This window comes from Esox lucius, chromosome 18, assembly GCF_011004845.1.
Source record: "Esox lucius isolate fEsoLuc1 chromosome 18, fEsoLuc1.pri, whole genome shotgun sequence".
In the NCBI taxonomy this organism is placed as follows: domain Eukaryota; kingdom Metazoa; phylum Chordata; class Actinopteri; order Esociformes; family Esocidae; genus Esox; species Esox lucius.
Window position 1 is genome coordinate 10,152,482 of NC_047586.1, and position 15,848 is coordinate 10,168,329.

The 15,848-nt window shown below is 39.2% G+C and overlaps 1 protein-coding gene across 1 annotated transcript in view; it reads right to left on the reverse strand.

Moving 5' to 3' along the window:
* nkain2 (sodium/potassium transporting ATPase interacting 2) overlaps window positions 1-15,196 on the reverse strand; it is a 126,904-nt gene extending 111,708 nt beyond the window's left edge. Inside the window, exon 1 of the mRNA XM_010882969.3 lies at window positions 14,062-15,196. Within this exon, the coding sequence (XP_010881271.1) occupies window positions 14,062-14,115 (54 nt within the window). The 5' untranslated portion in view covers window positions 14,116-15,196. The remainder of the gene's footprint in view (window positions 1-14,061) is intronic.
* Between the last annotated feature and the right edge of the window lie 652 nt (window positions 15,197-15,848).

Here is a 15,848-nt window from a genome sequence, read left to right on the forward strand (position 1 = left end):
CAGAGGACATCCACAGTCACAGTGACATGTTTATTCATCTCGGGCCTGGCCTTAATCAGTCGTCCGCTAGCCATCCCGATATATAGCTGCTACCTCTGCTTATCCACCCAAGGTCCTCCAGAATTACTCTGCCGAGTGACTCTGTTGTGCCCCCACACACGTGTGGCTACTCAGGCCCGGCCTGCTTACTACAACCGCCTCTCATCCGTCCAACTCATAGCCACTCTACCGAGAAATGCATTTTCACAGCCATCTGACGGTCGAACGGACAGAAAGAGATCGAGCAGGAGATTGGAAAAGACAGAATGCCTTCTTTAGTTAATTCAAAACGTATTATCTAATTGTCGGTGCTGTTGTCTGACAGGGCTGGATGTTTAGCTTGTCCAGGCGTCAGGAGTTGTGAGCCCAATTGCAATACCTCTGCAGTATAATAGATTGTGCCTCCTCCATGTTTCTTTTCTTTTCAAATCTTTTTATATGCATTTTAGAATGTGAAATGTAAACATTTGAAATGTGTAAATATTGCATTATTTGGAACGCATGAAAAAGTAGTACTGTATATTTTTTGATATTTCAAATGTGTTTTGTACAACTGTACTGAATGTCTCCTGTCAGCAAGATGTCAAATGAAACAGGCATACGTTTCCACTGTGAAGATTTTCACTCACACCTTCTCATATTTATCAGCCCTGTGAAAACCTTTGGTGATTTTAATGTCATCAAATCTTCATTAAACATCATTTGCAGGACCGGAAAGTTTAAAATGTTATCATGTCGGTGAATTTTTGTCACATGAGAGACATTTTTCTGTGCCACTAGCCAGTCATCTCTCAAACTGCAAGCACTATTTACCTATATGTTTCTGACAGCGTATTCCACCGACAGACAATGCTTCACTCTCTATAGATGATGGCAAACAATGTTGAGTGAGAAGGCACCTCTAATGTTATGTAATCTCTGTAATTTGTGGAGAAGGGATAAGTTATCCCTAACCCAATCAAATTAGATCAGGTAGCAGAAAAAGCAGCTGAGTGATCTACAGAGTGATGGGTTATTCCTACTATGCAGTGCCATTTCTGTCCCCAGGAAAATATACTTTTTCATTTAATGTGAAACAGTGTCAAATAGATTTCAAAAGCAGGTATCCTTTATCTTAAAATTATGTTTAATATGAACATAAATTGGTGCAATTGCTATAGACATACAGTATCCCCAGGGCTAATGATCCTTAACAACTTGCTATTGCTTTCGATATTACTTATTGTTTCTTCTTAAAACGTCGCTATCATGTTGGTCCTTAACCGAATCGATTCAAAATGAAATACTTCTTGTTACGAATAACATTTATAGTTAAGGTTAACTTAGGGTTAAGGATAGGGATCACCGTGCTGGTGGTAGAAAACATATGAGTAAGACATCACAGTTCTGAGGTTAGGATTAGGATGAAGGCTAAGAGTAATGTTGCAAAGATAGAGAAATGGCAGTCCAAACAACACAATTTACCATCAAAAAATGCCTTGCCTCTTGATGGAATCGAACTTGCAACCTTCAGACTGAAAGTCGGTTGTGGAAATGCCCGCCATTTTTTGCCCACAGATAGTGTATTTAACTATGAATATGGTCATAACTAACCCTAGCAAACAGATAGTGTATTTAACTAGGAATATGTGTTTGACTACATTACTACCCTTAGCAAACAGGTAGTGTATTTAATAATAGCACCACTGACATGTTCATAATGAACGCCATTGCATTTTCCAAAAGAGTTACATACGCTCAAAATCCCTGCAATGACGCGTTACCCGGTTAGGAATATGCACCTACTGTAACAGGGAGGCACATTTTCTCCTTGTAGTCAGAAAATATAAATACTTTTGATGACTAACGACTAGCAACAATTTAACTATACCATCAAATGCAAATTTTTGTAGAGATTGAATGGTTATATAGAAAAAAAATTATGGTTCTGAAAATAGAACACATTTTACTCAATAATTATAGTTCAATAATCATGTGAAGAAAATTAAGATGTTATAGAATAGGAAAATCTGATGTGTTTGAAAATATAAATCTAGATGAACGTGAATGTTGATGTGAATGTCCCTGATAGGGTAAAAACATTTACTAGTATTTAAGTGTCTGTGTTTGACCACTATATTTTTCTGACAGTCAAACGTTATCTTTTTTCAAAATTTGTTTTGCAAAACTGTGAGCTTCAAATGGCAACACATGACCCTGGCATTTCCCCACAGTGATACCAATGCTAAGGCTGAGAGGATGTGTCTGGATCTGATATGAATTTGTGGTGGACAATAATGCATTTATTTTGATAACCTGGAGTAGAATCCAATTAAAGGTTGTTAGTGTTTTTGTACTGCAAATAGCATCAGGACATAGTTTAGTGGAATCCTAAGCCAATAATACACAGCACCACTCTGCAGTTTCTTAATAAATAAAATGTCCTTTGATCTCCACAGCATACAGTACTGGTTCACTTGGAACAATAGGCATTTCACCTTAAGGGATAAGCATCAAAAAACAAACCATACAAAACTGTAATCTCCATTTGGATGAACACAGTTTATTGTGCAAACAAGGCAGTCAACATTGAGAGATAATTTGGCCCACCACATTACTCAGCCATCTGTTAATGTTGAAAATCTAAGGTCATGTTCTGAGCCAGCTGATGGCAATTTTGTAGCTGTTGACAGATTTTTGCTAGTCAAAATGGTGTTGCACAACCTGCTTATTTTCACTTTCTAAATAAAATGTTTTTTCAGGGCCTAATTCAGAGCCTTTCTGTGTTTGAAGCAAATTGCATAAATCAATCTAGCCTAGCATGATACAACTGGAAGAAAAACTGCCAGTAAAACAGGAGACCGACCACCTACAGTATCAGTGGACATATTTACCAGGTGTTCTTTCTTAAGATAAGAAATACATTAAATAGAAATGCAGGGAAATATTATTCATATTCCTGACACCAGAACCTTGCTTGGCTAAACTCCAAGACTGGATTTCTTATATACAATGGATAAATAGCAGAAACAATTAAAATATGCACAAGAAGCATAAACATGTTTATTGGTGTGCTATATTGCCAATATAGAATAGCTGAGGGCTTTTCTTAGGCAAACCACAATGCGGAGTGCCTTGATACAACACTGTGCCATAGTTTGTCTGAAAACTGTGCTGAACACTGTAGCACACCCTGTGACACAGTCTGCTGAACACAGATCTTAACACTGTGGTACACACTCTGCTGAACACTGTGCTGAACACTGTGGTACACACTATGCTGAACGCTGTGCTGAACACTGTGGTACACACTGCGCTGAACCGTGAATACTGTGGTATACACTGTGTTGAACTGTGAACACTGTGGTACACACTGCGCTGAACTGTGAACACTGTCGTACAGTACACACTTCGTTGAACTGTAAACACTGGTACACACTGCGCTGAACTGTGAACACTGTGGTACAGTACACACTGTGCTGAACTGTGAACACTGTGGTACAGTACACACTGTGCTGAACTGTGAACACTGTGGTACAGTACACACTGTGCTGAACTGTGAAAACTGTGGATCAGTACACACTGTGGTATTTGGAAATGTTATGCCAGACATGCACATGAAACATAAACATGTTTATTGGTGTGCTATATTACCAATATAGAATAGCAGAGGGCTTTTCTTAGGCAAACCACAATGCTGAGTGCCTTGATACAACACTGTGCCATAGTTTGGCTGAAAACTGTGCTGAACACTGTAGCACACCCTGTGACACACTCTGCTGAACACTGTGCTGAACACTGTGGTACACACTGCGCTGAACTGTGAACACTGTGGTACACACTGCGCTGAACTGTGAACACTCTGGTACAGTAAACACTGCGTTGAGCTGTGAACACTGTGGTACACACTGCGCTGAACTGTGAACACTCTGGTACAGTAAACACTGCGTTGAGCTGTGAACACTGTGGTACAATACACACTGCGCTGAACTGTTAAAACTGTGGTACAGTACACACTGCGCTGAACTGTCAACACTGTGGTACAACAATGTTATGCCAGACATTCTACAAATGTGTCTTACTTTAAAGACCAGTAACTAATCCTTTATTTTCCCCATCTCTGGAGTGAAACTGCAATCTAAACTGACTTAGACTCATTTTGTAGATGTACTATATGTCCTCTCTGCTCTTTCATGATCCATTCCAGATGAGAGAGAAGTGTATTGTGCTAGATGATAATGTAGTGTAGATAATGTTGAGGTAAGAGATATTTCGCCCTGTGTGATTTAAGGCTTGAATTGACAGAGACCCTTTACCTGGTATTAAAATTAGTTCACAACATGTGCCACTTGCATTTCTTCAGACTCGATTCCAGATTTTCTAAAAAAAATCAATGAACTGCAGGTGTTATTGTGTTGACAGGTGTATAAAAACTTTAAAATGAGCTATTCACCTCACCAATGTGTTCACAATATCAGTTTAAACACATATTCCCAAGTGTTTACCAAGCTGCTTTAATGATCTCCAGCTAACTGTGAATAAATAAAAACCTTTCAGGAATGCAATTCAAACCTGCTCAATAACACTGTAATTTCCCTCTGATAAATGCTTGGGATATTATAAAAAGAAGAACGACAATAATGTGTATCAGTAAAACATTTATTTTTTGTTTAAATTCCATCTAGGTTTTTGCTTGGTTTTAATAAGCCTATTGGATGTCCCTATTCCTATCTTAATATGACTTATACTTTAGTGTCAGTTCACTTGAATGACATTTGGTCCATTATTCCTTAATGGAAATGCATTACTAAATATTAAAGTAACGAGGGATCATTTTATTATGATTGCTGAACTTTCTGCTGGCAGCTGTCTACACACATTGACTCCCACATGCTTTCAAAAGCTATGACTTTGGCCAACTTGTCAGAGGACAAAGGACAGTAACCCAGCACAGCCAGAAGAGGACTGGCCACCACTCAAAGTCTGGTTCCTCTCTAGGGTTGTTCCTAAGTTTGGACCCTACAAGGGAGGTTTTCTTAGCTACTGTGCATTAACTATTGTGCTTGCTCTTTGGGGTTTCAGGCTCGCTATCTGTAAGAGCTCTTTGTGCCAACTGCTGATGTAAAAAGGGCTTTATAAAATACATTTGCTTGATTGATATGATCGAAATGGGGAACTAAAAGATAGCAAAGATCATAACTCAAGACGAGTTATAGCTCTCTTGATCAACACACAAAACCTATCTAGTGAAGCTACCAGCGTGGCTGCTGCCTTTGACAACAAACTCAACTAGAGAAGCTTTGTAATTAAAACTAACCAGGACAAAAACTACACAATCACTCTCCTAAACCTAACAAGGCCCAATAGTGTTCGGACTTGCTCAACTCCAACCCAGTCCACAACATAAGTGAAAGACATCAGAAAGAGTGAATCTCAGTACCTAAACCATAAAGCCCACCGCAAGGAAAAAGGGATGATACAATTCCCGTTCTTGATTGGTCGTCTTATGTCCACCATAACTGCTGGGAGCTCTACAGTTTGAAATGTAGTCATCTCAGATGTGTTAACTCCCTTTTAACCATGAGCCAAATGATGCATTCACTGTAATTAATTGTACTCAACAATTAATAAACAACTCCCAAATGCAATACAAGTTTTGCATAATTTTGGATCAAATTATGTAATTCGACTGAAATCATAAAACCTCAAACCTAAACATCAAACAGCTTATGCAGGTCTAAGTCTAAGACTGGTAAACAAAGTGTGTTATCTGGTTCCCTATCATCACCAAGGCAGGGCTGTGAGAGACTTAGCTGTGGCTAAGAATAGACTGCAGCTCTGTAAGAACTCCATTTGTGGACAAATTTGAAAAAGACCTGAGTTATTCAGCATCGACAGGACTCATTCCAGTGATAATGAATCTAGACTAGACTGCTATTGTCAAATACTTGGACCTCGACCGCTATCATAAAAAAATATATTAACCCCCAAAGTCTTACATTGTTATGACCCTGCTGCTTGCACAGGATACCCCTACAATATTCCTCTGATTGTTGCTATAAGAATTTGTTATGATGCTACATGGGACTTGGGCATAGTGCTGTAGATCTTGGTAATTGCATTCCTATTGCAGCTCACTGAAAATGTATGCACTCAATACCGACTTACTATTCTGTAGGCCGATATACACTCACCTAAAGGATTATTAGGAACACCATACTAATACTGTGTTTAACCCCCTTTCGCCTCCAGAACTTCCTTAATTCTATGTGGCATTGATTCAACAAGGTGCTGAAAGCATTCTTTAGAAATGTTGGCCCATATTGATAGGATAGCATCTTGCAGTTGATGGAGATTTGTGGGATGCACATCCAGGGCACGAAGCTCCCGTTCCACTACATCCCAAAGATGCTCTATTGGGTTGAGATCTGGTGACTGTGGGGGCCATTTCAGTACAGTGAACTCATTGTCATGTTCAAGAAACCAATTTGAAATGATTCAAGCTTTGTGACATGGTGCATTATCCTGCTGGAAGTAGCCATCAGAGGATGGGCACATGGTGGTCATAAAGGGATGGACATGGTCAGAAACAATGCTCAGGTAAGCCGTGGCATTTAAACAATGCCCAATTGGCAATAAGGGGCATAAAGTGTGCCAAGAAAACATCCCCCACACCATTACACCACCACCACCAGCCTGCACAGGGCATGATGGATCCATGTTCTCATTCTGTTTACGCCAAATTCTGACTCTACCATCTGAATGTCTCAACAGAAATCGAGACTCATCAGACCAGGCAACATTCTTCCAGTCTTCATCTGTCCAATTTTGGTGAGCTTGTGCAAATTGTAGCCTCTTTTTTCCTATTTGTAGTGGAGATGTGTGGTACCCGGTGGGGTCTTCTGCTGTTGTAGCCCATCCGCCTCAAGGTTGTGTGTGTTGTGGCTTCACAAATGCTTTGCTGCATACCTCGGTTGTAACGAGTGGTTATTTCAGTCAAAGTTGCTCTTCTATCAGCTTGAATCAGTCTGCCCATTCTCCTCTGACCTCTAGAATCAACAAGGCATTTTCGCCCACAGGACTGCCGCATACTTGATGTTTTTCCCTTTTCACACCATTCTTTGTAAACACTAGAAATGGTTGTGCGTGAAAATCCCAGTAACTGAGCAGATTGTGAAATACTCAGACCGGCCCGTCTGGCACCAACAACCATGCCACGCTCAAAATTGCTTTCCCATTCTGACATTCAGTTTGGAGTTCAGGAGATTGTCTTGACCAGGACCACACCCCTAAATGCATTGAAGCAACTGCCATGTGATTGGTTGATTAGATAATTGCATTAATGAGAAATCGAACAGGTGTTCCTAATAATCCTTTAGGTGAGTGTAGATAATACTGTCTGCTAAATTACCACATGGCCAAATGCACCAGAGAAAAATGCTGCTAGTGGATATTAGATGGAAGTATCAGAGATGTGAGGATGCATAGAGCTAAACATCATTTGATCAAAAAGAAGAATTTCAACAGGTTTTGGGAACACACAGTTTCATGTGATCTTTATATCGATGACCTTGAAAATACATACACCCTCTCGTTCAGGAAAATGTATCGTAGCATTCAGTTACTATTTGATTGAACATTAGAATGGGGATAATGAGTGACTTGATGGTTGTTGGTGTCAGGCGCACCAGTTCCAATAATTCTGATAATGCTGCACTCCTTGGCTTTAAATTCACTTATTTTATACAAAAATAAGCTTAAACTATCAATCAATCAATCAAATGTATTTATAAAGCCCTTTTTACAATAGCAGTTGTCACAAAGTGCTTTTACAGAGACACCCGGCCTTAAACCCCAAGGAGCAAACAACAGTAGTGTTGAATTTCATTAAACTAAAGCAGACCCTTTTCATACTCACTATGGAACATTGCACAGCCTTCAATAATAAGGTCTGAAGAAATATTGCATCTCCCTCTACATACCTGTTCTAGCCTTTGCTTCCTAGTGTCCTGTCATTACAATAATTTAGACATGTCTTAAAGAAATATAATTGACTTCAGCAACAAATGCTGGTATAAAACACTTTGCTTATAATTTGAAAATGCTTTGCTCTTTATGGCAGCCTAATCTCAGGAGCAGAATCTCTGAGGGGTTGTTATCCTGATCTCTGGCTTCTAATATAATAATAATACAATATACTATATAATATACGACTACAAAAGTTGTTTGGGAAATATTACCATTTAGTGAGCTGTTCATGCATCAGACAAGCTCAGTGCATACATACAGTACATAATGAATATTATTTTATCAAAACAAGGGTGTGTCCATTTTGGGGAATCATTTGCTTTAAAAGATCAACAAACCAGTTGGTCGAAAGAACTGTAAAATATTTTTCCAGCAATATTGTTTTAAAGAAAAATAAATTGGGGTATTTTTATTTGCTGTATTGGACAGTAAAGTGGGGAAAGATAGAGTGAGCCAGACACAAACCTATGCCACAGCAGTACATGTGCACTAGGAACAAAGTCCAAGGAAACTTAATCACCTAATCACAACCAAGACTATTTTTCAGGGACAGCCCCAGCAAACACTCCATAATGGTAAGGACATTAGTGAACTTGACAGTCACCCATTTTTTTTCCCCATCTAAGATTATGGAGTCATAGGTGAATGTAAACCTACACTCTTTTTGTATGAGAATTTTCTATGAGTATTTTCTACATCAATCAGGTTTTAGGCCGTGGCGAGCATTGGTTCTAAATGAGACTGTCAATATTTTGGAAGCAAAACTAAACTGTTTTCTTCTTTTGTTTGATAGTGTTGATAATTCCTTTTATTAAGGTGATGCTATAAGTCTGGGATATGTTGGTGAGGAGGAGCAAATCATGCTTAGCTGGTGGCTCTCATTCACACCCCTGCATGGGTGTGCTTGCTCAGTTTACAACAGGTTGCAATAGTTTGATGGTGAAAACGTGTCTTGGAGTTGGAGATCATATAATTTTCCTGGAGCGGCTGCACCAATTTAACAGCAGGGGACCACTGAGTGTATTACATTATAGAAATAAAGCATGTTTTTCTTTTGATACTGGAAAATCAATTGTTCAGACATTTACGCACCATATGTCTGTTTTAGATTAACTTTAACCTACAATGCACACAACAGCTTCTACACATAAACATTGACGCTGTACCACTATGCTCTTCGATTTATCTCTGGTGGCACTCACTGCCTTTTTTTAACATAATCCTATGAATAAGAAGGAAATATAAAAGGATATGTGCTCTGGACAGTTAACAGTTTTCATTAGGAACGTATTTACCGATTTATAGCATTTGATTCACGCTTCACAGACACTACCCAGTTGTCTTTGTTAAGCCTGCAGCCATCTCGGGCTGGTGCATGGTTCACTTTTATAAAAAGCTGGAACCAAAGAACATGGAGCCAATTATCTTTCTAAAGGTCCAAAGCAACAACCATCTGGTCAGCAGACTTTTCCTAGCTACTGCTCTTCCCAGCAGCCCCCTCACCTCCGCCACTGTTTCCATATCATACAAAATGAGACCACCCTTAAACAGCATGGGGGTCAGTTGTCATTAGTTGGTGGTCATTCTTAATGAGGAACTAGACGTCCAATGGTCAAAGCTTTTACTTCCCAGCAGACCCGGCTGAGCCGTGGCAGTGCTTAGCTTCCACTACTGGATGCCAATGTAACAATAATGGTTGGGAAACCTGGCTGATTCACACTACAGAGGAACCATATCCATACTGATCTTCTGTCTCTACTCCAACAGAAACGTGGCATCGTCAGTAGGGGATAGGATGAGGCGCTAGCATATTTCAGTGACTATTTACATTATGTTGAAGTACTATAACATATGGTAATGTACTGCAGTTAAGCTTTTTAGTTGAACATATATGACTAGTAATTGTTGCATGGGTATGAAGCCTGCTTGATAGGTGAAACAGCCAAGTTGATAGGGGAAAACAGTTGATAAACTACACAGCAATTTGACGTGCACATCAATTAAAATCATAATTAATAGTGAGTCATAACTGAGAGGGTCAAAAGCTGGATCAATTAATATCATTGCTAGAATGTAATGAATATGAAGTACCAACAAAATCAAAATGTTAACAGGTTATTAAACACTTCTAAAAGCTTAAAGCCATTGTTAATTTGGCCTTGACCAAACAGGTGGACAGCAAAGCTACCCTTACAGAGACATAGCAAAAGAGATTGTGAGCTTGCGTGATCAGGGTCATTCATATGAGGTTATGACTACACATGAAAACGTTAGCCTTGATCAAGCAGTCAACTTGAGGTAAAGGCTTGAGCTCAGGTAATTTGATTAGCCTAACAGGGCTGTCCTAGCGACTGGAGGAGACAATTTATGGGAGGAAATTAGAGAGAATGCCTTCAAGTGTTTCCAAAAATACAGCTGCTGCTTCAAAGCATTAACCAAACAATAAGTGCAGCTGCTGTAAAAGCGGCCTAGTGAAAAAGGATGAATTCACTGAACAGCTTTGAGACATTACACTGACTTGAAACATGGAGGAAACAACCCAGCCATGGCCAGCATGGGGAATCTTTTTTAAAATAGAACAAAAAAGTTATTTGATATTTTGCACTATCAGGAAATACCATCCATAAATGTGTCCTCTACAGGAAGAATCGTTAACATATATTTTACATCTAAAAGCATAACTGTTAACATATGATTATCTGGCCTAACACAGGGCTCCTTTTAGACTTCATAATTCATCTGTATGTGCTACTGTAATAGTATTACTCTCTTCACTTTCTGAACGCCAAAAAGGTCTGGAACCAGCAGTCCACACTGACAACAGTCACCCATGAAAACAGTGGGGTGCACGGCCAGAGCTTAAGAGATCTGGGTTAAGAGCATCAAACCTTCCTTCACTGCCCAGCAATCATCTGAACACACCAACCACAGTCAATCAGAAAGCATTGTTACTATAATCCCACACAAGCTATGGAAACAACTACTTTGAGGTCTCATAGCGAGTGACTTCACCAGTTAAATGCTCCTAGTGTGCACAACACAGCAAACCTTTACTTCAGAACACTTCAACTTAAGCTTTAGTTTAAGCTTTACTTCATACCGTATGTCTCCGCACTCTTCTCAAAACATGATTAAAAATTTGGATTTTCTAAATATGTTCTGTTAACACTCTTGCAGCATCATAGGGGGCAAGCCGATACCCTAGTGGCAACTGCAAATTTTATCAGCAACCAAAAGGTTGCAGGATTGAATTCCTAAACCGGCAAAATTAAAAACATACAAAAATGACATCACTCTGCAGAGCCCCAGCTAAAAGATTAAAATGTAAATCACAACAGGGAAAAGTTGAACCTGTACTTTTTGGGATATTATCTATTTTGAAGTCCCCATATTGTTCCCATAGCCTAATGAAACGTTCTGGAAGACTTTAAATTAGATACTTAATGTATTCTGGGACCACTGTCTTATAAACATTGTATATTTCAAACTAGAAAGGTTTTGTGTTATGAAATGTAAACAATTTCTTCACAGAACCAATTTCGGTTTTGAGGGTACACAACAAGAGGGGTGTCTAGCTCAATACAACCTCCTAGGGGAATTGTGAAAGATCATTTCCAGCTCATTGATTACAGCGATATCAAAATATGTTCCGTAAGTGGTTGATTTTTGGACCATGTCTCTTTACAATCTATATAAATAACATAAGTTCTTTTAAAACCAGGAACATTTATCTTTATGCTTACAATACAGTTGAATGCCATTGCTCCAACAGTTGGTCAGTCATTGTTAGAGCTGAAATAGGTCCAGAACCTGCAGGATTTCTATTCTACTTCATCATTATCAGCACACAACTGGTAGCCCAGGTCTAAATATGTCCCTGATTAGATGGGTTGCAATAAAAACATGGAGCGGAACTGGCTTTGAGGTCCAGAGTTGAAAACCTGTGATGTAAAGCTTACTAAAAACTAAATAAATATTGCACTATAATTCTCTAAAATAAAGTCAGATGGACTTCACATTTACTCATTTGATGATTGTCACATTGATCAGGTTACCATATATAAATATCCGGGAATTTGGATTTAGGGAGATGTGAAATGCTTCAATATGAAATGTTTAAATTTAATATGATATAAAAACATTTATCGTATACGCTAAGCACATTTACCTTTACTTGGTTTACCATTCCAAATTAAAGATTTTTTTTTTTGCTTCAGTTGTTTTTAAAACGGATCATATGGAATAGACAATGCTATCAGTATATAAACTGTAATATGACTAGAGGGTTAATACGAAATGTGGCTTATTTTTGCAAGATCTTGTCAACTTTCTGTCTAAATTGTTTGATGCAGTTCATTTTAAAGTTTGACGCCAGTTCATTTTAAACTTTAGGGATCTGAATACCACATAGTGTACAGCCCATTTCCTTTGTATACTAAACAAATAAAATACAAGTTTTCTTCTAATGATCCAATACAGAATATGGTACACTTATCCTAATAAAATTTTAATCCAGTGAGGGTAGAGAAGTTATCTAAATCCCCAACAAGACTGGAGAGAACCTGACTGCAAACTCAAGAAAAAACTTGAGCCCTCTGCATTCATCGATACCTTTGTTCTAAAGTTCTGGACCGCTAAAGCCCTAATGTTATTGTTTTATAGGATATTTCAAAGACAATTTTCTAAATGTATTAATTGTGATTGCCAAATAGAGACCTTCTTTTAACTCCATGACCATTTGACAGTTCAGACCATTCTGAAAAGAAAATGTATCAAAATGAAAGAATCATGAATGGTCTAAGAATGAATGGTATAAGAATCATGAATGATCTCACCCTACAGGTTTTGAATGGGGTTTAGGTAAATGGCTAGTGCAAAAGTTTAATTATGTGGTCACCATACTAGGGTGTTTTTCCTAATGGCTTTATAGAATACATTGGACTGATCAATTCGATAAGTTTGAGTTTTTTTGTGGATCTAGTTTGGACAACGGCCACATTGGAACATCCTAGTTTTAACCTCCTAGCGGAGGCAGCAAGAATTTGCTCTAAAATATTTTGATTCTTGACAGAGTTGATGATGCTATGTATCCCAACCAGATTCTCAGGACCTTTTATAGCTAAAAAGTTACATATCATCATATATCCACCAACATACTGAACTGTTCAAGGTAAGACTCCATGGGCTGGCTTGGTCCATGCAACTGTCTCTAAAAAGTATCTTTTACAGGGGCCCAGGTATAGTACATACACACAAAATGGCCATCTGTACATGCTTAAGGGGCAAGCTGAACAAGACTTAATAAGTGTCTTGTGACTCTTCAGGATGATTCCTCATAAAACCCAGATGGCGGACAGTCTAAGTTAAGCACAGTAACTCACTAGGCTATTGGTCACGTTTTGATACAAACCTAACCCTAACCCATACATTAAATTAGGGATGTAAGTAATAATTTTTTTATCTTTAATAATAATTAACATATTTTCATTCAGGAGACATCCTAATAACAGACATGCTAGCTGACGTGATTCTCCAAACTACTGTACACTACATCATCACGTCTGACATCAGCCACTGGATGTGACCATGTTACCAAGGCCAGGTAACACCGGCAAAGAAAAGTACAATAGGCCTATGCTGACCGCTAGCAGTATACTTCAGCGAGTTTATCAGCGAGTTCAATTGAATTCCACAATTAGCTTAAATATTACTGTAATGAAACGTAACCCTGACTTAAGGCCAGAAATGTGCTCCTGACTTTCCCGGTATCAGCACCGGGTGGTAAAACTGGTGAGGGAGCACGAAGTCCGTTCAGTCAGTACCCAGAGAAGCAGATGTATGAACGCGCCCCTTTGTGTTAAGCCAGTACCCCAAATTACAATATTTCGCAGGAAATTAATTACTTATTCGATACCGGGCATCTTAATTATTTGGCGATTGATTTGGTGCAGATTAGTTGACTTGCGATGGCATAAAGAAATCTTAAACGTTTAGTCATTAAAATCATCAACTTACCAATTGCATGCCACATAAAAAGGCCAGCGTGCACCGGCCACTGCAACAACCCATTGTGTACTGTCCACTTTGGATCTCCGCTCCACGTGGATCGTTGTAACTCCCAAATCCCAGAATCTCTCAGCAGGTGGCCTGGACACGAGCAATGACACGACCGCACTGTAAAGCAGCCCGCGCTTCGGATCCAAGTCCAAAATTCCAGACGCTTTTCTGTCAAAGCAGCGTTTTTATTGACATACCTGTGTACTCATCTCCGTATTTACTTTTCAATATGATTAGTCTACGGGTATCCAGGTAGCGTGAGTTGAAGACAGAGTGGTCCAGAAATGTTATAATCCTATATGCTATCTCATCAAACAGGAGAGATGTTTGAATTAGCCTACATCCCCAGCTGTTCAAAATTCTGGAAGTCGGTCAGCTCTTAATTAGAACCATGGTTCCCTGGTTATTGTACGTCTGAATGAGTCCAGCAGTCAAAACTACAATTAAATCATCTGAAAAATGTCATTAAAAATTCAATCACACATGGTCCAGAATAAAGTGCCAGTGAGCAAATGACAGAATAGTATCCCCAGAACACAGTGGCACTTGAAGAAATTAAATGTGCCAGGCTATTTCTGAAAGGCTCCTTTGCTGAGAAACAAAGCCAGTGTTGTTTATGGCGATGGGGTTCTTCTAATCGCTCCTCCCTCCAAGATCTGGATGTTCGGGTCCTGGTGTGCAACTGAACTAAACTGCGTCTTTTTACTTTTTTCACCGAAGTGCTAAATTGGAAATGCAGAATTCAAAGTAGTCCGCCGTTATTTTGTATGACTGCTCTAAATAGAGCGCCACGATATGAGAATATCAGTTCTTGTCCGATATCGGTGGAGCCGAACAGAGTCCTAGCCTATGCTCCTCAATCGCCCGGATTTCATAACCGCTCATTGTCCCCTGTTGGATATTTAAACATTCTGCACTTATCCTACACACAGAGCAACGCTGTCCTAGACTAAGATCGGTAAAACAGACAGTCCAGTATAAAGAAGGACAAAAGAGAGACGCCGTACACCTTGCGCGGTCGCCAGCCCCACCATCTGACGCTCCAGATTGAATGAACCGCACGCAGTGTTTATTCACAGCAGGGAAGCGGCTAGATTCCTTTCTCACACTGAGCTGCAGAGATGTGATATAGAGCGCAGCTGAGGACCTGGCGGTCACTGAATACTCTGGATTAGCCTTGCGCTCAGCTTCTCACTGGGCGTCAATTGCAGGGAGTTGAGGTGATATTGAACTCACTAATGATCATTTTGATTAATCTCATGTAAATATGATGGGCGGTCTGTCAACAATAAGAAAATGCAAATTAATTTAAACAAAAAGATCCGCGAGCCTTGTACATGCGTTGGGGAGTAAAGGGATATATTTAATCCGTTACAAGTCGTGTACTCAGATTAATGTGTCATGATGTCAATCCGTTGTTTGTTAAAATTACAGTTACTTTTGAAAACGAGATTATTATTTTCAAAATATTTTTTTTTAAAACGCACGACTGTGTGGCACCTTTCTGGTTCCTTTTTTTACATTATTTATTCAAACAGCAACAATTGCAAGTGTTCCACCTGAGCGAGTCTAAACACAAGTCCTAAATCCCTATAACACTCCATGTCATTTTATAATTCCAGGTACACTTTTGAGTTCTTCTATAATTTGAGCCAGTAGTTGTGGAAGTGGTGCTCGTGATCAAAAACCGATCTACTCCCTTTGTAGCATTCAAGTATGTACTGTCTGATACATGACATGGCATT